At 35.3% G+C, this 22,208-nt stretch overlaps 1 protein-coding gene and 1 long non-coding RNA gene across 5 annotated transcripts in view; one reads left to right on the top strand and one right to left on the bottom strand.

The window, feature by feature from the left end:
* GRM1 (glutamate metabotropic receptor 1) overlaps positions 1-22,208 on the bottom strand; it is a 443,691-nt gene that overhangs the window by 337,192 nt on the left and 84,291 nt on the right. For both annotated transcript variants that reach the window (XM_007484695.3, XM_056818909.1), the window contains exon 3: positions 3,566-3,815. In XM_007484695.3, coding sequence (XP_007484757.2) covers positions 3,566-3,815 — 250 coding nt within the window. The remainder of the gene's footprint in view (positions 1-3,565; positions 3,816-22,208) is intronic.
* Positions 1-22,208, top strand: part of LOC103102522 (uncharacterized) — a 70,286-nt gene that overhangs the window by 11,343 nt on the left and 36,735 nt on the right. For all 3 annotated transcript variants that reach the window (XR_001627189.2, XR_001627188.2, XR_008916706.1), the window contains 3 exons: positions 609-659; positions 4,580-4,740; positions 20,285-20,416. This is a non-coding gene — a long non-coding RNA (uncharacterized LOC103102522). The remainder of the gene's footprint in view (positions 1-608; positions 660-4,579; positions 4,741-20,284; positions 20,417-22,208) is intronic.

Here is a 22,208-nt window from a genome sequence, read left to right as displayed (position 1 = left end):
AAAGAAAGAAACTTCACTCATTGAGTGACTCTTGTGAAGAATTTGTAAGCCAACGTGGATAAGACACAAGATGAGCACATGTGGATGGATTTTGATCTTCTTTGTTAGTGGTAGTGCCCATATCTATGTAATCACAGAAGTACGGAAGGGTAATCCTATGTATGTTCAGAGAAGGAGACCATTTGGATGGTTCTTTTCTTTTAAACTCTTACCTTCTGTCTTAGAATTAATACTAATTAGCAATACTAATCAGTTCTAAGGCAGAAGAGTAGTTAGGTCTAGGTAATTGGTATTCAACCACTTGTCCAAGATTACATAGCTAGGAAATATCTGGACCAAATTTGGTCCTCCTGACTTCAGGTCTAGCTGACTGAGCCACTTAGCTGCCCCAAGATTGATGATTGAATCTTTAGTTGAGTAGTATAGTATTCATAACTTATAGCCATATTACATCATTAAGAAAATTTGGTAGTTTAAAAGGGTCATAATCAAAACATTTTAGAGCTGGAAAAGCCTTTGGCGTTCCTCTACTCCATCCCTCTCTTTAGTATCTTTTCCAGAAATGAAATCTGCCAATGTCATCTTCCCAATATTTCTCATGATTCTAGGTTTGGCTCAAGAACGGCTGAAGGAAAAAGTCTGGTTCATTTTATCAGCAGGTATTTAATCATTTTTTGCCCTTGAGATTCGATGTACACAATATGGTTCTATGCATCGTGACCATTCCAAAACAGCTCATATGCTTTTGTTAGGCTTCTTGATGATAAATCATTTTTATGTATGAACCTGATGCCATGTTTCAGAGAAAATGTACAATCTCCATAAAATAAATAGCCCTCCTATTTTTGGCCTGAAAACTGCTAAATTTGGATTCTTTCCCATGTTTAAACTCTGATTAATAGAATAAGAGACTAAAATAACTTCCACTCATTCAAATACCAACCTCCCATCTCCCATTCAATAAAAATGGAGAGAGAGAGAGAGAGAGAGAGAGAGAGAGAGAGAGAGAGAGAGAGAGAGTTAGCAATAGTGTGTCATCTTCTAATTCAAGGATATTAAGAACATGTTTCCAGTTATATGCTAGGGTCCTGGCCGAAACGGTACAATCAGAATGGACAGAGTATGAGTAAAGAACTGAATTATTTCAAAGTGAGAGAATTCTTTCCCTCTAAGGGAGAAAAATAGTTATACTCTCTTTGTTCCTTCATACCAACCCCCTTTTGGACATGAAAGTAATGTGATAAATATACTCATATCCAATATCCAAATGGATGTATAAATAACCGATGGCTCAACTTAGTGATACTAGATTAAAAAAATTAATAAATTATGACATGGGGTTAATAAAAGTCTCCCTCCTTTCCAGGGTTGGTGTAAAAATCAAATGATATAATAATCATAAAAATATTGTGTACACAGATAACTATAATAGAATGTACAATATGAAAGTGCAATACAATGCTAATTGAATAAAATGTTATGCAATTTCAGAAGAGGAAGAAATTAGCTTTTACTACAGAAATTTTGTATGTTTCTAAACTACTTCTTACGTTTCACTTCCTCAGTGAAAATGTAGTAAGCTTCTCCAAACTTAGTTTAGGCTAGACTCTAGTTGTGGTATTCTGGCGAAGTCATTTTAGTTTCTATTTACCTCAGTGAAAATGGAGAACAATGGCCCAACCACTAATTATTCATGACCCTTTGTATGCTTAGCAGCAGACAAAATAGTAGCATTTATTAAGCATCTACTATATGCCTGTACATCATAATGCAATAAGGAATCTTCCACAGGAAGCAAAAGTCCTTTCCTCCAGGAGATTTCAAATGAGAGTAAACACACTTGAATAGGGAAAGCATGTGTGAAGATATAACTTATTACTATTATCTCCATCAGACCAGAAAATAATGTTTATGGAATTAGTCATTCATGTTTGGATTACTCATAATTGCATTTTCTTTAGAAAATAGACATTTTCATAGACATTTCATCACATTTACCATACCTGTGCAAGCTCCCTAAAAGTCAAGTGAAGAATCTCTTGGGATACATTAAAGACAAATATTTCTGCATGGTTGACTACTTTGAGTTTGAACTTGAGGAAAATCATTTAACAAGAAGTGCCTCTAATAAGAATAATTTTTCTAAACCCATATTACTGGGTTGGAGTGATTATGAGGTCTGAATATCAGTTGTCTATAGCTTTGATGGATAATTTAAAGGCTTTCATTGAGCACAGCCCTATGGTACCTCTGATTACTTCCATTCCATTCAATTAAGTTTCCCTCTTATTTGGTTATTTAGATGCACATCCCTGGGCATCTTGTTGAGGAGGTTGCTTATGTAAAAAGTATGACACTTTCTGCTAATATTTCTAGTCCTTCCCAAATTCACAGTGAATCATGGTTTGTCATTTGAAATCTGCTATCTCTATCTTTAATTAGGGCATGGAGTTCTGGTGCCCATTCCCCTGAGAGAGGTCCATCAAGGTGATAGGAAAATCTGCTCTTTGCCAGAGGGAACATGGTGTCCTTGAGGGGTATAATCTGGTTGCTGGGTGAGGGGAGAGTAATGTTGAGCCTCTACACATATTCTACACCCACTGCCCTTAACTGCTACACATAACACTCAACAATAGGAGAAGAGGGAGAAGTCATTTAAATTGTGACAAGAGGAATCTGATTCAGCAGCCTGAGGTCTGATGTGTCTCGAGTAAAATTGGCTAGGGGGAAAGAAAGCTGTCAGGAATGAAAAAGGGTAGGAAATCTAGTGATAGTGATCTGACAAGAAAGAAATACATTTTAATTTAGTCATGATTCCTCCTAGGGATAAGAACAGCAATTGCTTCCTCATTTAAACAATGTGGGAGAAAGTATCAATATAACTACTGATCCAAAACCCAGAGGGAAGCAGAGAAGCATCGTAGAGCTTATCCTCATTAAATACACATGATGCATAAAGAAAAACAGACATTTCTAAGAGAACAAATTTCACCTTATTTGGAAATGGGGATTCCCACATACAAATACACATGGATATATTTTCCTCCTGCAGGAGGCATGAAAACAGTACTTACCTTCATTATATCCTAAATACATCAAGAGACTTTCTCTGCTTTTTTCAAATTTTTTTTTGTCCATCTTTGCCCTTGTCTTTGTACAGTACCATTTTCAAATGTCAGTACTTTAAATAGAAATCTTTCCCAGGCTCCTCTGTCTCATCTTTCACTTCTACCCCTAACCCCCTGTCCCCCAATATACATGCCAACTTTCTGTGTTTGGTCAAGATGGACTCATGAGCACTTGCATCAACAAAAATATAATCTTCCTAAGACAATACAGGGAACCCTGACCATCTCCCACCCCTTTTGCTAGAAATGGCAAAGGTCCTATGTCTCAGCCATTTTATTGCTCATTGCAAACCATAAGTAAAAAGAGGTGAGAAGAGCCCTACTATCAATGCATACATTTGGGCAGAATTTACTCCATCTCTTCGGAAGTCACAAATTAAACCCTGCAGGTGTATGTGCATAGTAGCCATGAATGAGTTCACAAGGAGGAGACTTACCTGCCGATGAGTAAGAATTCTCCTACAACTCCCAGACGTTTCATAGCACTCAGGAGCCCTCTGACTGTCATCCCTTCACAGAAACAGACCACCACTCTGGCCTTGGGTAGCCTCTCCCGGAGCTTGCGCAGAAGCCGATCGAAGCTTTTCTCTCCAGAATTACTATAGATTTTGTCTGAGTGAGCAATGCATAGGCCTTCCTGGGCAGCCAGCTCTTTGAAAGCATCCATTCCACTTTCCCCATAGTTTCCTAATCAAAAATAAACAATAAATGTTTATAAGTAGTATATAGTAGGATGCTCCAGCCTCCTCACTTCTGACTCAGCTTCTCTGGCTTCCTTGACAACTCAGCTCAAGTTTCACTTTTCCCTGGTCCCCCCCAACTTTTCCTCTCTCTTCCCAGTGTCTCCTTTCTGAGATTTATTTCCTTCTATTCTGTTTATAGCTTGTGTGTATGTAATAATATAACAATATTACATATTGTCTCCCATATTGGATTATGAGCTCTTTGAGGGCTGGGGTGATTTTTTTGCCTTTCCCTGTATTCCAAAAGTTTAGCACAGTGCCTGGCCCATATTAATAAGGTAATAAATGCACAACAGATGGACTGAAAATCCAGTCACAAATAAGACTACCAAAGATTACATTTGCACTGTAAGAATTCTAGAAATGAATAAGAGCTGAGACCTTAAATGTATAAGACATGCAATTGACAGATGAAAATAGAAGTCCTAAGGATATTTGGGAGGAAATTTAAAAAGCAGATGTGGAGACAACTATCTCTAGAGGAATGAGTCAATAATAAAAATATTGAAAATAGGTGTCCAAAATAGAAAAACATAAAGGAGAAAGAAATTTGTCAGAGGAGAAAAGATGGATAAAGCTATATGAGATGTGTTGACCTGGTCATGGCTTGGATATTGAAATTTGGTTATAGACCAACAAGAATAATATAAAATGTACTTAAAGTAAATTGATTTGTAGTAACATGGTAAACAAATTTGTTTTTTTAAGTGTCATGGAATAAACCAACCATGAAATGAAATGAGTCTGTGTGTCATCTCCTGTATGAATGATGTTGGGAGAAGCAAGTGCCATCCATTAAGCCTTCCCAGTGATTTCTTCTTGAACTCTTACAAAGTTGATAATTCAAAATACAATAGGAACTCCATCTGGTAGGTAAAGTAACAAGCATGGGCATTTGTGGTATCAATTTCAAATCCTGTTGATATATTTTTATTTTTCCACTGTCAAATAACTATGTTCTCTACATCAGTTATCTCTTTCAAGTCATTCTTCCTTTGTCCAAAGGTGTTCAAAGTAATTCATTTTAAAAATTAAATGCCTAATCTTTAAAATGCTGGGTAACCAGGACTATAGATGGTAAACTGACTGGGTAGGGGCTGTCTCCATTAGTTTTTCTCTATAAATATTCATTTGCCTTTTTATAGTCTTGCACTGGCACATTTTATGATTTGAGAGCAAAATTATGTGATGGTAATTATTTCTGTCAATACACATTTGTAGAACAGTTTAATAGTTAAGTGATCCAGAAATCAGAAATTGGGCATTGAGTCATTAGGAGAAATAAATCAGAGTAAGAAAGAAGGCTATGAAGCACAAAGGCAGATATGATGAATGTGACAGCTGATTGTGTGAAATGAAAGGTCACTGTTACAATAAACATGATTCATTTGAACTGAGTTAATTGTGAGGGCTACCTGTCTTGGGCTCAATCAGGAAATAGAATTTAAAAAAAAGATATATGGCATAGGGAAAGTGGGTGGTATGCCAGCACTGCTTTGAATGTTAGCCAGCTATGTTGTCAGAGGCTGAATTCTCAACTGATAGAAATTCTCCAGTTCTATTGTTTACTGACACTAAACCACTAGGGGGTTTTCACTACAATAATTCTATGTTTGGGTTTACCATTTATCCTCTGAGATAATAGGCATAGTTCCATTAATCTTCTGGAAAGTCATGTCTATTTTGTTCTGAACTTGGTCTGTTTTGTTCCAAAAGTAAACTAGGTTCATGTGGTGTAAATTATGAAGAAGAAGATTTTTGCTAAGAAAAGAAAAAGCTTCCTAATGACTAGGACAGACTAGGCTATCTCATGATGAAATATGTTCTAATATGTTACTTGAAAGTATTTAAGCTGGGATTGGATTGGCCATATGTTGGAGATTCTATGGAAAGAATTGTTGTTATTGGCTGATGAATTGGCTTAGATGACCTTGAAAATTCTGAGTCTGTTGGCCATTTTCCCATGAAAATTTAGTAGATTTTAAGACTTCATATATAATAGCAGTATTAGAAACTTTTAGAAGAAAAAAGCAAAGTAAAAAATTTCAATATGATGATTATAATAAGTTACAAAATCACAGAATCTTTGAATGAGAAGAGACTTTGGAGATCAAAGTTCTTAACCTAAGCCCCATGAATTTGTTGGGATTTTACAAAATATTTTGATAATTTTATTTCTCTATGTGGTTTTCTTCATAATCACATTATTATAAGTGCATATTATTTTGTGCACTTAAAGCATTCTGATAAGGAGTCCACATGCTTTCTGAGACTGACAAAGACACCATGCTGCATTAAAAATATCTCATTTCATTCTTAGATAGTTTTAACAAGAAATTTTTTCCTTATGTAAATCTTAAATTTATTTCTTTTCAACTTCTGACCATTGCTTCTGGTTTTGACCTCTGAAAACAAGAAAAGTAAGTCTGATCCCTCTTTCATGTGGCAATCATTCAAATACTTGAATATAGCTAACTTGTCTCCTCTAAGACTTCACTTTCTGGAATACTCAATTCTTTTAACCAATCTTTTATATATTTTTTTTCCTTTGGCAACTAACCAGCATTTATTTTCTCTTCCCAACAATGAAAATTAAAAACAAAGCCCTTGTAACAAATATGCATAGTCCAGCAAAACAAATTCCCATATTGATCATTTCCAAAATGTGTTTCATTCTTCACCTTTAGTCCATCACCTCTTTTCCAGAAGAAGGGTAGCTTTCTTCATCATTAATCCTCTGGAGAAATGACTGATCAATGCATTGATTAGAGTTCTCAGATCTTTCAAAGTTGTTTATTTTTAGAGTGTTGTTGCTATAATATAAATTGTTCTCCTGGTTCAGTTCACTTCAATCCTAGCTGTTCTCCTCTACACATTATTTGTACTAAGAAAATAAAGGATATATCCCAACAGAACATATGACTTAGGAACAATTTCTCTTTTCTCTCATGTGTCCACTTGCTATAATGATTAATTCTCATAATTGGCGCTTTATGTTCTTTTTTCCCAATGTAAATGTTTAGTTTGGTTACAGTGCCCAATTGGCCTTCAGCTTAAACAACAAAAGAAAGGGGGGAAATAAATAAGGAAAATAATTTATTTACGAAAGCTCTTAGCAAAGAGATTTCCTCCTGAGCTGAGATGGGAAAGATGCTGCTATCCAACATGTTGCCCCAGCATAATGAATCTATCACTGTTGCCAATATTACACAACCACATGTGTGCTAATGTTTTTGTTCTATGTGGCATTAGACTCCATTAATTTGCTGGGATTCAACAGTGACAGCTCTAATCTGTTAATTGCTCAATTGGTAAAATATCTCTAAGTAGGATAATTTTCTAACAATTTGCTAGATACCAGAGTTACTTGATCTTCACATTGAGTTTAGATACTTCTTAACCAGGTTATTGAAAAGTGTCCTATAGAATTTTCTGTAATATCACTATGTTGTTCTTCAATTTTAGGTTATTATCAAGATATATAGATTCTGTAAGTGAACTACTCATGGTTATTGCCCATGGAGCCAAGCATCCCTTCCTTACTATATGCTTTTCAATAGGAAAGAGCTGTTACAGAATCTGAACTAGGGAACATCTTTCCCCTTTCTAGATTACAAATACTTGTTTCTTTTTCTCTGTGAAAACCATGCCTCCTCCATGCACCTGCTGGTTTTTCTATATTTAGATGTTTCTATGTTGTTGGTTTTTAGGAGGTGGGAATTGGGAGAATTATTTTATTAGAAATAGCTAAAATGGGCTATGTCTGTGAAATACCTGGAGAAATTTTGGTAGCTAGAATCAAAAAGCAGATATTTTTGTTGTGGTCTGTTGTAGGGCAGAGGAGACATTAGTGTCATGATAGTTATTGTCAATCCGCATGTATGTATGCTTTACCTAAATAAAGAAGCCCTTCCCAAGATCCTGACATCAGAATTCCATTGGCTTATTAGATATGAAAAAAGTTGTATTTTTTCCTTAGGTGGCTTGTCTTCATGATTTGATTATTCATGATGAGTCAAAATAAGAAAAAAATATTTTTATTTATTTTTATCCCTTTGTAAGTATATAGATCAAATCCCTGGAAGGAAGGTCTGATTTAGAGAAATTCAAGGTATATAAAATTCTAATGTTTTCATTTTGGTCTAAAGAAGGAAAGATTTAAAGAAAGAAAAATTCCTTCTTTTTTAATTAAAATTTATTAGCATACTTAATTTTACATATCCTAAATTAACCTCTGTATGTTTCCTTCTATTTCTTCCCAAAGAGCTGTTCTATATAGAAAAGAATGTTTGGAATTTTTATTTCTAAAAAATCTTTTTGAAATTCTCTTTTTTTCCCATTTTGCCTAATATATCTAGGTTTTGTCCTTCTAACTTTTCCTATTTTCCTGACCCATTCAGGTTTCCTTTTCTATTCTAAATATCTAAAAGTAGTTTCTAACTTCCTCATAATCCTTTCCCATTCCTCAGCTGAGATTACTAGACATTAACTGGCAGAAATTGTGTCCATTAAAGTCCCTCCTTCCAAACAGGTCTTTGATAGGCAATATTCAATCCACCTTTTTAAAGAAGTTCCAGAGAAAGAGATTCCATAATCTCCTCTGGAGACAATATTTAACATTGTTGCTCGGAAATTCTCAAATTTAACTAAGTCCCTTAAGAATGAAACCGAAGCCTATTTTCACTTCTTTATATTTTTTTAAAAGAAGAAACTGGCTATGATCCCAATTACAGCAACTCTTGTGCTTCAAAAGTCATACTTCAGTCTTCTCTTCTCTTGGGCTAAAAGACATAAAAAGCACCCTTTCATTCCTTCAACAAGGAATTATTATGTACTTCCTGTGTGCCAGACTCTCTGCTAAACAAAAAATGAGCCAGTCCCTCTCCTCAAATTCACATTTTTTGGAGGCAGGAGGAACATGTATGCAAAAAATCAAATGTAATATCTATATGCCATAGAGATATAGTGCATAATTTTGGAAGGAGGAAAGTACTAGATATAGGAGATAGGAAGGTTTCAGGATAAGCTTTCTGTAGGAAGTAGCTCTTAAGCTGAAGCTTGAAGGAAGCCAGAAATTCCATGAGATCAGGATGAAGGGCATTCTAGGCATAAGTAACAAACTATTATATAAAGGCAGAAAAGGAGGAGATGAAATACACTGGGAAAAGAAGAGCAAATTAGGCGAATTTGATGGGAACATAAGGTGTATAGTTTGAAGAAAAGTAGCATGTAAGAGGTCTAAAAATGTAGGCTAGAGCTAGACTATGAAGGGCTTCAGAAGCCAAGCAAAGGACCTTATGCTTTATCCTATAGGCAAGACAGAAGCACTAGAACATTTTTGAGCAGGGATGTGCCACATCAATGTGGCACTTGTATAGAGGGTAGGTTGAAAAGGATAGAGAAATGCATGCAGTGAAACCATGTAGGATACTGTTGCAATAGTCTAAGTGAAAAGTAATAAAGACCTGAACTAGAAGTGAGTGGAGAGAAGAGAAAAATTGTGATATTGTGAAGGTAGAATTGAAAGACAGCAACTAGTCAAATGTGCAGGTACCATGAAAGGAAAAAAGTCAAAGATGACTCAAGGTTGCAACCTGGGTAACTATAAGGATGATGATATTCATCCCAGAAATAGGAAAGTTAAAAACAAAGGAAGGAAGGAAAATAAAGTTTAAGATACCTCCAGAATGTCTATTTGGAGATGTTCAATAAGGAGTTAGTAATATGTTACCGGACCTCAGAAGAAAAAAGGAGGTTGAATGCATATAGGTTTGGGATTTATCTGAATAAATTCTCATAGCCCTCTAAATTTTTTTCTTCAATTACATACAAAAACAGTTCCAATATCTTTCGAAGAATACTTAGTCTCAAGTTCTCTCCCTCCCTCCATCTCCACCCCCTCAACAAAAGCTCCCTTGAGATGATAAGCAATCTCATATAGATTTTAACATGTACAGTTATATAAAACATTTATCCATATTAATCCTTTTGTAAATGGAAACTCGAACAAAAAATTAAGAAAAAGGTGAAAAAAGTGTGTCTGGATTCAGACTCAGTTCTTTTTTACTAGAAGCAGATGGCATTTTTTATCATGAGTCCTTTGGGATAGTTTTGGATCATTTATAGACAAGTTTTTCACAGTTGTTCATTGTGCAATATTCCTATCACTGTGTACAATGGTCTTCTGCTCTGCTTATTTCAATCTGCTTCAGTTCATATAGGTCTTTCCAGATTTTTCTGAGCTCTTCATGCTTGTAATTTCTTGTTGCACAACATTAAAATTCCATTCCATTAAATATTCCATTAAAATAATATACTATTACGTAAAGTATTCCATTAAAATAATATACTATAGCTAACTCAGTCATCCCCCCATAGATGTGTATCCCCTCATTTCCAACTCTTTGCCCCTACAAAAAGAGCTGCTTTAAATATTTTTGTAAGTAGAGCTCCTTCTCCTTTATGCTTTTTATCTCTTTGGGATACAAGCCTAGTAATAGTATTGTTGTGTCAAAGAATATGTATTGTTTTATAGCCCTTTGGATACAGGTCCAAAATGTTCTCTAAAATGATTGAATCAGTTCACAATTCCATAAACAGTGTATTCATATCTCAGTTTTTCACAGTTCCTCCAAATTTTGTCATTTTCACTTTCTGTCATAATTGCCAATCTAATACATATGAAGTAATATCTCAGAGTTATTTTAATATGCATTTCTATAATTAATAGTGAGTTATAGCATTTTTGCATGACTACAAACAGCTTTAATTACTTAATCTGAGAACTTCATGTTCATGTCCTTTGACAATTTATCAATTGAGAAATGACTTGTATTCTTCTATATTTGACAAATTTCTCTAGGTATATGAAAAATGAGGTGTTTATTAGAGGGACTTGTAAAAAGACTGCATCATTATAATTGTTGTGTATTGTACTCCACTCTGTTTGTAACTCCCATTTCCCCTAATTTCCCCTCTTTTTTTATCAGTCCCACTCCCCTCTCTTATCCCCTTTCCCTCCTACTTACTTGCAGGGTAAGATAGATTTCTATACTCTCTTGATTGTGTATATTCTTCCATGATTAAGCCAATTATAATGAGAGCAGAGTTCATATTTTCCCCTCCCTGTCTCCCCCATCTTCCCGTCCACTATAAAAGTTCTTTTATTTTAGATAGTTTTACATCATTCTATTTTTCCCTTCCCCTTCTTCCCAATGCATGCCTCTTTTTCATGCCTTAATTGATTTTTAATACCATCCTGTCATATTCACTTTATATTCCTTGACCTTTGCTTGTGTATATTCCTTCTAACTATAATAATAATGATGAATTTCTTTAGAATTATAAGAATCATCTTATCATGCAGCAATGGTCACAATTTCTTATTGAATGTCTTGATTTCTCTTTCCTGTTTACTTTTTTATACTTAAGTTTTGTATTTTAAAATCATTCTTTTTTTCATTCAACACTGGTCTTTTCATCAGGAAGTTTGAAAGTCCTCAGTTTCAATGAATATCCATTTTTCCCTGTAAAGACTATGCTGTTTTGGTGGGTAAGTGATTCTTGTTTGAAGTTCTAGCTCCTTTGCCCTCTGGAACGTCATATTCCAGGCCCTCTGATCCTTAATGTAGAAGCTGCTAAGTCCCATACTGTCTTGACTGTGGTTCCACAGGATTTGAATTTTTTTTCTTTTTTTGGCTGCTTGCAATATTATCATCTTGACCTGGGAGTTCTGGAATTTGGCTATAATATGCCTGAGTAATAATTTTGGGATCTCTTTCAAGAGATGACCAGTGGATTATTTCCACTTCTATTTTGCTCTCTAGTTCTAGAATATCAGGACTATTATCCTTGCTAATTTCTTGAAAAATAACTAAGCTCTTTTTTAAATCAGTATTTTAGGGAGTCCAATAATTCTTAGATCATCTATCCTAGATTTATTTTCCAGGTCAGTCATTTTTCCAATGAGCTATTTCAGATTTTCTTCTATTTTTTTCATTCTTTGACTTTGCTTGATTGTTTCTTCTTGCCCAGTGAGTCATTAGCTTCAACTTGCCCAATTCTAATTTTTAGGACATGATTTTCTTGAGTGGCTTTTCTACCTCCTTTTACCTTTGACCAGTTGTACTTTTAGAGAGGTCTTTTACTCAGTGAACTTCTATACTTCTTCTTCCATATAGCCAATTCTGTCTTTTAGGAAGTTTTTTCTCTCTACTGTAATTTTTCCCCTTTTGAACAATTCTGTTTTTAAAGAAGATCTTCTCTTCGCTGGATTTTTGTGGCTTTGCCAATTGTCCTGTTCTGTTTTTTAAAGGCATTGATTTCTTCAGTATTTTTGGTGTCACTTTTACCTAATTGTTTACTCTTTTCATAATTTTCCTGACTCACACATTTCTTTTCCCAATTTTTTTCTATTTCTCTTAACTGATTTTTAAAATACCTTTTGAGTTTGTCCATTTATTTTTTTTTTGGAATGGAGAACAATTAACATTTTTCTTGGATGTTTTGGATACTGCTTTGTTGTCTTCTTCTGACTTTGTGTTTTGGTCTTCCCTGTCACCAAAATAACTTTCTATGTTGAATTTATTTTTCTGTTTGCTCATTTTCCAGCTTTTTCTTTTCTTTTAATTTAAAGTTGGACTCTGTTTCTGCAGTGAAAGGAGCATTATTCCAAAATTCGGGTACAGCTATGCTAGCTCTGGAGGATCTATCTGCTTTCAGTTTTTTCAAAGTGGTATAATGTAAGGAGAGTTGTATTTAAAGATTTCCAGACATGTGCTCTGGTCTGTGAGTAACCATAATCATTCTTTTACCCCTTGAACTGTGGTCCCTTGCTCCCTAGTGTCCACAAGCACTGCTATGTGCTAGTGTTCCTCTTCACCCTGAAACCCTGTAGTTGTCTTGTTTTGAAAGGGAATCCCCTGGAAAAGAGGATCTAAAGTCTTGGTGGAGCAGGAAATCTCCATTCATCTGACCAGTTTGTGTTTCGTTTGTAAAGAAACAAAGAAAAGAAGGGCATTTTATAAGGGAGAAGTTGATACTACAAATTTATAGTGAATTGCAAGTTTTTGACAGCAAGGGAATTTGATATATAGATACTTTGATATCTAAATGATTAATATTATTATCTTCTTAAATTAATATATCTATACATGTATATATATGTATATATATATATATATATTCTTAAACAATTAGCTTACTATTAATCCTAAATATTAGATTTTATTCAACCCAGCTATGAAGCCTACTCAAATCTGGCACCATTTCTTACTATCAAGTCATATAAATAAACAACTGTTTCAGATTAATAATTATTTTCATCAATTAATTATTTCTAACCAATAATCAAATTTATTAAAAATTAGGGATAATGTCTTCCTTTTCTATATATTCTTTACAATGCCAATCTTGGTGCCTGACTCCTAAGAGATACTCAATAAATAATAGTTAAATTGAATTTAATTCACAGTTTCCCTTTAAAGCAGTAATCATAGCCATCCTTTAAATTCCAACACTGATGCCACATCTTGGCAGGAAGTTCATTTTGAGTTCTTGATGGCTATGCCAGCTGAATATAGGAGCTGACAAGACTTAGCAATATGGCAAGTCTTTAAGTATGTAATTAACAATTGACTATATAACCTATAACCAATCACATTCAGTTTTAAAAGGCTTGTTAAAAGAAGCACTGCCTCCAGATAATGTTTTCTTTGTCTCCCAAGAATGCTTGAACCAAGTGTGAAGATTTAAAGAAGTTTCAATCTTTGTCCATAGAGAAAGTACCTGTGAAATTGGGTAACTTTTGAGGTAATAATAATACCTTAGATTTGTATAATGATTGAGTTACAAGATACTTTCATATATTATCTTGCTACATTCATAGAATGTTAGAACTGGAGCTGGAAAGGATCTCAGAATTCATCTAGTCCCTCCCACCTCTCATTTTAATGATAAGGAAACTAAAGTCCAGGGTCACTAGGTGATCTGTTCAAGTTAGGTTAGGGGTAGAAAATGAACTCAGCTTCTTTGATTTTAGAGCTACTATAATATCATTCTGCCTTTACTGTGAAGTAAATAGGATAATAATTACCAAACCCATTAAACCAATATTATTAGTACTAATAATAATTTCCATTTATGTAATTGACTCATCTGTCAAAATGTATTTATTAAGCACCTATAATATGCCAGGTATTGTACAAGGCATAGGGGAAAACAAGGACTAAAATGAAGTAGTCCCTGCCCTCAAAGAACTTACATTTGAGTAAGGAAGTATGTAAGTATATAAGTATCTTCAGCATCTATGTAAATATCTTACACAATTGCAAAATAAGTATAAGATAATTTGAGGGGAAGGCACCAGCATTTGGAGGTAGACTAGTATAAGTAAAGCCTCAGGTAAAGGACTAGCCTTTTGATGAGCTACAAAGGAAATTAAAGAATTCCAAGAGGCTGAGATCAGTATGGAGTATTTTCTTCACATGGGAAATAACCAGTTGGAGAGAGAAGTTAGAGTTCCATATCAGTTAGTCAATTAAATTTTATTAAATGCCTACTTTATGCCAGGCACCATGCTAAGAACTGAGACTACAAAGAAAGATAAAAGGTAGTCACTGCCCTTGAGGAACTCACAATCTAATGGGGAGCCAATTTATAAATAATTATGTACAATCAAGCTATGTACAAGATATATTGAAAATCACTAACAGAAAAGAACTCAACTTAGGGCATTCAGGGAAAGTTTTCTTGAAAGAAGTGAGGGAAAGTAAGATACAGGGATAAGGAAAGAAAACATTCCATGTTGTAAAGTGCAATTTGGCCAAATTATATGATTTATAAAGTGTTTTCATTTGAGGAAATTCAGTTCTAAAGAGGATAAGCCACTTTCCAAGAGACTCATAATTAATAAGACCCAGGGCCAGAACTTGAAACAATGTTTTTCTGATTCCAAGGCCATTTCTTTTTCCACTAGACCATACTCTGATACTCTGCATATGTTACCACATCATCCTCTATGTATTCAAATTGCAATTCCTTCTCATATTGCACAATTATTCATTTTTAAAAGATATTCCATAGAAGATCTATCCCAATGCCCTAGAAGACTTTTAATATTTCACAGGCACCAACCAGTGTGCCATATGGAATAGTTTGCCTATCTGTTCTACTTTCCCCTCACTACATTCTGGTCCATCCTTTCTTCAGTCATCCATGTTCCTCATGATGTCTTTGTACCACTTTTTGCTTGCAAGCCAATATTGATTTACCTTATTTATATCACTTATATATATCATAGAAAGACTTTTTCATTCTTCTCTTAGTTGCGTTCAATTTTACTAAGATTCTAGTGTTCTACGATCTTTAGTCATCTAGCATCACTGGAAGAATATTGGTATTTTAAAGATGCAAGTTTTGTGGCACCACACTTTTGAGATCACTGAATATTCTCCAAATGATTCATTTTCAGTACTGGGTTCCTTATAATATTATCTGTCTGTAGTGTTTATCTATAGGACCATTTAAATAGTTATCAGAATTGGCAAATGGAAAATAAGAATACATTGCTTTTCATCCACTTTATTTTTAAAGGTAAAGATAATTAAGCTGATCTTTTTTTAAAGAATATTATTTCATTGAGGAGACTTCAAGGTGTCCAGAATTTTATGGATATATCTACACACATACACACACACACACACACACACACACACACACACACACACACACATACCACAAACTATGTTTTCTATAAATGGGAGAATCTCACCTCTATAGGGAGTTCTTTTCTATTTAGAATCTATATCAGACATCCTTTATAACTCTAGTGAGCACCCTAAATGAGAATATATTATTTTATAATTCATTTGAAGTTCATACTTATCAGACAATTGAACAAACCATTCAATATGACACAAATATGATATGATCTTGACATCACAGAGATGAAAGATACCTTGTCTGAGGAGGAATTTCAAAATAATATTTTGATCCACTTCATTAAATGTTTATTTTAAGTAATTCTCCAAAGAGACAAAGCATTATCTTAAAGTTTCTGTTCCTCTTATTAAATTGTATGACTCTAAAGATATGATCTACTATAGAAAAATCTGAAAACATGCCTTTTTCCTTTTTGCATTTCCATCAAGGATATCTCAAAGCCTGAATAGCTAATTTTCTAAAAGATTTTACAAAAATAAGTAGACATCTGGATTGATACAGATTTCTTCATGTTTATCTTTCTTTGATGAAAAAAAAAACCATATGTGATATGGTACCATTCTTCTAGAACAGTGATAGCTAACCTTTTAGAGAGCAAGTGCCCAAACTGTAACCCTCATGCCACATGTAAGCCAACCACACTTTCCCCACCCTTACCTTATCCCAGACTAGGGAAGGAGGAAGTTCTCTGATTGGGCTGCTGGAAAAAGGAGTGGCTAAGAAATGCCTTCAGGCATGTGTGGAGAGGGTGAAGGAAACAGCCCACTCTGCTATGCTCCAGTATGCATGCCATAGGTTCACCAACATGATTCTAGAATCTTCCTTTCTTTGAGTCATGAAAATCAATACCTGAGTGCTTTTTAAATTGTGGTCCTTTAGCTTTGTCTAATTTCACTATGTGTAATCAGTCTTCCCAATTTTATCTTTTTTTAAGTGTCATAGTTACTTTTTACATGTTATTCTGGATACAAAGGTGCTAGAATCCAAATATGGTAGTTCCATTGTAGTCACTGATAAAAATGAATCACCCCAGAAATGTCAGTGTTTTCCATTTCAAGTCCATGACTATTTTCCATCGAATTTCATCTATACATGCTCTCAATTTAATCTGATTTAACTAGAGATCATGCAAAGCTACCAGCAAGCTTGTTTTTTTTCTCTTAATGGCCTTTGGATATTTATGAGACAATACAGTACATAGACTTCCTTATGAAAAGCATCTTGTAAAGTGCTATATTAAGTAGTAATTAATAATAAAAATGTAATTAGTAATAAAATTACTAATGTAATTAATAATAAAATGTAATTAGTAATAAAAATCATCCACTTTGTCTTGTTCAGTTGTGCCTAATTCTTTGTGACACTGTCTAGAGTTTTCTTGGCAAAGATACTAGTTTGCTTTTTCCTTCTCTAGCTCATTTAACAGAAGAGGAAACTTAGGTAATCAAGGTTAAGTGACTTGCTCAGGGTCACACTGCTAATATGCATCTGAGGTCTGGTTTGAACTCAGGAAGATGTATTTTCCTGACTCCAGTCTCAGCATTCTACCCTATATCACCTAGCTACCCTCCACTTTTACAAATGAACTAAAAATAATCTAAATGACTGATGTCCTCTGACTAGCAATGTTACTTGACAAGGAGATGAGGTATTCTCTAAATTAAATGGGTCCTGGGTTCTTTTGGTCTCTTTATTTATTCTTCTAAATTAGTTTTAAAAAATTTAAGAAAAAAAGACAATCAGTCTTTAGGTTTGTCAGGTTCTGATTTTTCAGAATTAAATAGGATAGGTTGGAACTTTTGCAATCAAATACAGTCTGTTCTCATTTAGCTTTTCTTTGATTTTGGTATTGATTTTGACCTTTGCTTCAACAAGTCAATGATCCGCCTGGACCACAAACAGCTGGACCTGAAATGACTGCTTGATTGGAAACCAGATAATTCCTATCCAAGTAGAGTCAATTTCATTGTCTGTGATGTTCAGAATTTCCATGTCTAGCACCTTCTGACTTTATTCTTATGTCAACTATTCATGAAGTACATTCATGAACCCTCTGCATAGATTATAATTAGCAGGTCTCTTTCATTTCTTGATTTCTCTGTCATATTATATACTATATCTTCCAAATATTGTTATTATTTTATAGCTTCTTGCTATAGCCCCAGTTTATGACTGCTACAACCTGAACTCTTGTTATTATCACCTACAATCAATCAATAAACATTTATTAAATACCTACTATGTGTCCGGCACCATGCTAAGTAATGGGAATATAAAGAAAGGCAAAATATAGTCACTCTTCTCAAAGAGGTCATGATCTAATAAGAAACAATATGCAAATACTATATATAAACAAACTAAATACAGGATTAATTGAAAATAATCAACAGAGGGGAAGGCATTCAAATTAAGGGGGAAAGAACTGCAAAAAGGGCTTAGAATCACCAGTGTTTAAATAAAAAATCTAGGTCTTCATTTTAAAAATCATCTCCCAGGAATACTTTCAGTGATCAATGTTCACTGATTGGTCATCTGGGATTCTTTCTCTGCACCTGATTGTTTCTGTCACCTTATTTTTAGGGAAGAGAAGAAAAGCATCATCCATGTGTCTGAAATTATTTCATTACCTGATGACTGAAATCTGATCATTACTAGTTTGTAGATCTTTCTATTTGGAAAGAGACACCTTAGGGTATATACTAAGAAGATCCTGAAACATTGTACCAGGGAAAGATCAGGCAGCAACAATGTAAGAACCAGAGAGAGTATGAAGCCCAGGCTGATTAAGTGAACCCAAAGTAATTATAAGACATACTACTTAGAGTCACTGGGCTGACATTTAGCAGGGGCCAGATGTTTTTTCATCGTCAGAGCAGCTACTTTTGGCCACTACTTTTCTCAATGGGATTAATTCTGTTTTGTTCTTGAACCCTTCATTTGCTCCTACTACTGTGCACTGATCTTGACATTTTCACCCCATTAGTTAAAAGGAAAGAAAGAATAAAAGGAAAGCAGGAGCCTCTGAATGATCCAAATGAGAATCTACTGTTAGGTCAAAGGAAAAGGAGACTGAGGAGGTAAACTGCAATTAAAAATACAGGAGTTGGGGCAGCTGGGTGACTCAGTGATTGGAGAGAAAGCCAGGTTTTAGGCACTTCCTGGCTCTTTTCCCCCAGCCAAGCCATTTAACCTCCATTGCCTAGCCCTAACTGCTCTTCCACCTTAGAACCAATACACAGTATTGATTCTAAGAGATAAGGTAAGGGTTTTTTAAAAAAAGCTATGAGTGTAATGGGTTCTATGATCAGGGAGTATTAAGAAAGGCTTCATGGAAGAGGTGTTCCTTCAGCTTATCTTATAAGTACTAAGAGATTTTAAGAGATAAGAGTGCACCCCAGCATTCCTAGTCCAGGCAAAAGCAAATGCACAGAGAGAAAAGGTAGAAAATATATAAAGCATCAAGGAAGCTAGTTAGTAGATTTCTTTTTGTAATTAACATGGGCCAAAACATTTCCCAAGCTCCAGCCAAAATTGTGATAAAACTCTATGAGTTTAGGTAGGCTGGTCCTCAGACAACAAACAAAAAGACTATCACTGACTCCATGCTAGTAGCCTTTCCTTGTTATAAAGACCTGCCAGAAATTGAGCAGAAATAGAGGCAGCTAGGAGGTACTATGGATAGAGCACTGGGCTTGGAGTCAGGGAGATTGGAGTTCAAATCCAGATTCAAAGACCTCCTAGCTGTGTGACCTTGGGCTTAACTTCTTAACCTACTTAACCTCTGTTTACCATTAGAGAAGGAAATGGCAAGCTACTACAGTATCTTTGCCAAGAACAAAGATCCACAGGGATACAAAGAGTTGGAAGGACCTGAATAACAGTAAAAAAGAGTTTGAGTTTGGCTGGCATAGCCTTTGAGAGTGTAGGGTCACCACCATACTACCACCATATACTATCATAAATCAGCAAAGTAAGACTTTGGTGGATAATAGTTTGAAAAGTATTATAATCCACATTTATGTAACTCCAAAGTTTTCAAAGAGCTTTCCCTTCTACTGAGGTATTGCCCATCACCCCTAGAAGATAGCTATTGCTCTGGAGAACTATTCTGGATATAATGGTGGAGATCACAGTAAGTTTACAGTAGATGTCCTTAACTAGGGGTCTGTGAATTTTTTTAAATATATTTTGATAAATGTTTTTGATAAATTAGTTTCCTCTGTCTATCCCTCCTCAACACCCACAATAGCTGAGTGACCCTGACGAAGAAACTTGACCTTTTTCAGGAATCCTCATCTATAAAATGAAGATGATAATAGCACCTGCCTTACAGAGTTAATATGAAGGCCAATAGGGTTAACTTGTATATTTTGAAATCCTTAAAGTGCTATTATGTTTAATCCTATATATTTTCCAAATTCTAAGGACTGATCCAGAAGCTTCTTGAGACTTACAAAGACCTCCATGACACACAAAAAAGCTTAAGAATCCTTGTTTCAGAGGGAACTAAAGGTGGGACCAATCTCATAAAACTGAGCCTAAAGCATTGGAATCTGAAAAATGCCGAGTGTAACAAATTGAGAAAACTCTCTGGAGTCTGTTTATGCTCCTTAGTACTGACCCCCTGCTTGCTGACCACAGTCTCTCTCCTTTCCTTCCTTGATCCTAGTACTGGCCCTGTTTCTATTTCAGACACTGCTTTCTGCCTCTGGCCCCTCTGCTCAGCAGCCCATGTCCTGGTTCCTGGCTCCGGCTTGTCACATCATGCTTCTATCCTCTTTGAAAATGGAAATGCTCCTGGGGGAAGTAACACATTTATTGGAGGTATGTTATAGGGCTGGCTTGGGAAAAGGGGACTTGATTTAGGACTTGCCAGTAACAGCAAGGCAATTGGCCTAAAATGGATTATAAGATATTAAAAGGAAATATAAGTCATGGAAGGAGCAGTCCTAAAGAGGATATAATTTGGAGGTGAGCAAACTAAAAATGTCCAGGAGACAGGCAAGATGGGAAAACATCCAAGGTAAAGGTGATATTGACCAAGCAATAATTGCTCACATTTAAATAGATTATTGTTTCATTTGCATCCTGTAATTTAGATGCAATCATTAACCTGATTTTGGTGGTGGTAGTGGTGGCACTTAGTCATTTTTCAGTACTGTCTGAGTATTCATGACCTCATTTGGGGTTTTTGTGGCCAAGATACTGTATGGCTTGCCATTTCCTTTTCCAATTCACTTTACAAATGAAATAACTGAGGCAAACAGAGTGAAGTGTCTTGCTTGGGGTCACACAGCCAATAAGTGTCTGAGGCCAAATTTTAATTCAGTCTGATTATCCACTGCACCACCTAGCTGAACTCTATTTTACAGAAATTTACAGAAAAACACTGCTGTTAAACAATGTACTCAACATCAAGCAGCTAAGTATGAAAATGAGGGTGGAATTCAAACCCTGGGTTTTTCTCATTCCATGTCCAACACTATCTGTTGTGCTGTGCTGCCTTTGAGCAACTTGCCCACATAGATAGTAAATGGTATAGTTGGGATGACCATTTAGCTCCCATGACTCCAAGTTCAGGGATCAGTATTCCACACTATGCCAAGGCATTGATAGATCATGCCTTCCAGAGTGAAAATGTGCTGCCTGTCTGGAAAAAAGGAAAGGGACAGAGATCAGACTATGCTTTCATTGGTTTAAGGAACCCATGGTAAAGAAAATTATTTGACCAACACAGGTCATCACCTTCTCTGTAACGTAGTCTTAGAGAACTGTCTAGAGCATTGGTGTCAAACCAAAATAGAAGCATGGGCTTTTTAGTGATCCCTACTAAGGTGATGGTTCTGTGAAGAATTTACCAAGGGAACTCAGTCATTGGCAGTCAAGTCCCTGACCTTTTTTTAGACTTGTAAGCTTGGTTCTGATGGTTATTTCACTACTTGTGTCTGAAAGAAGCATGGATCTCTCTCTCTATCAGAACAGCTGCTGCTGCTCCCCAGGATGTACAAGTGTACATTCGTAGCACTCATCCTGTGTAAAGAATGGCTCTTTATTTCTTTTGCTGGTTTATTTCTTGCTCACTTTCCCTCCTGGAGGCATGGTCTATCAATGCCTTGATATACTGCAGAATAATGATCCCTGAACTTGGAGTCACAGGAGCTAAGTGCTTGTCTTGACTCTAACACTTACTATCTATGTGAGCTGTGAGCAAGTTGCTAAACCTCTTTGGGTTTCCTTTTGCTATCTGATATCTAGTAAGAATAGACACTCACAACCTTTGATTTCTCATCAAAAGATAATTGGTCCACTGTAATCTAGTTTCCTTGTTTACAAGATGAAGAGGTTGAATTAAATGAACACGAAGATTGAATCTAGGATTATGACTATATTATGAAGTCATTCCTATGATTTACCAAAGGGTATTTACCTAAGGAAATAAGTACCTCCTAGAAGCATAGACCCCCCTCTACCCCCAGCCCTGCCCTTATCTCCATCCAGAGGGGTAGGAAAGAAAGAGAAAGGAAGAAAGAAACTCATGCCATTAATGTTATGCCTTACTAGGATATATACCAAGAGATCTCATCTCAATCACCCCACCTCATTCAGAGATTGAGAA

The sequence above is a fragment of the Monodelphis domestica genome, chromosome 2 (assembly GCF_027887165.1).
Source record: "Monodelphis domestica isolate mMonDom1 chromosome 2, mMonDom1.pri, whole genome shotgun sequence".
Taxonomy (NCBI): Eukaryota; Metazoa; Chordata; class Mammalia; order Didelphimorphia; family Didelphidae; genus Monodelphis; species Monodelphis domestica.
Note: the sequence above shows the minus strand (reverse complement) of the source record. Positions and strands in the feature narration are given on the sequence as shown.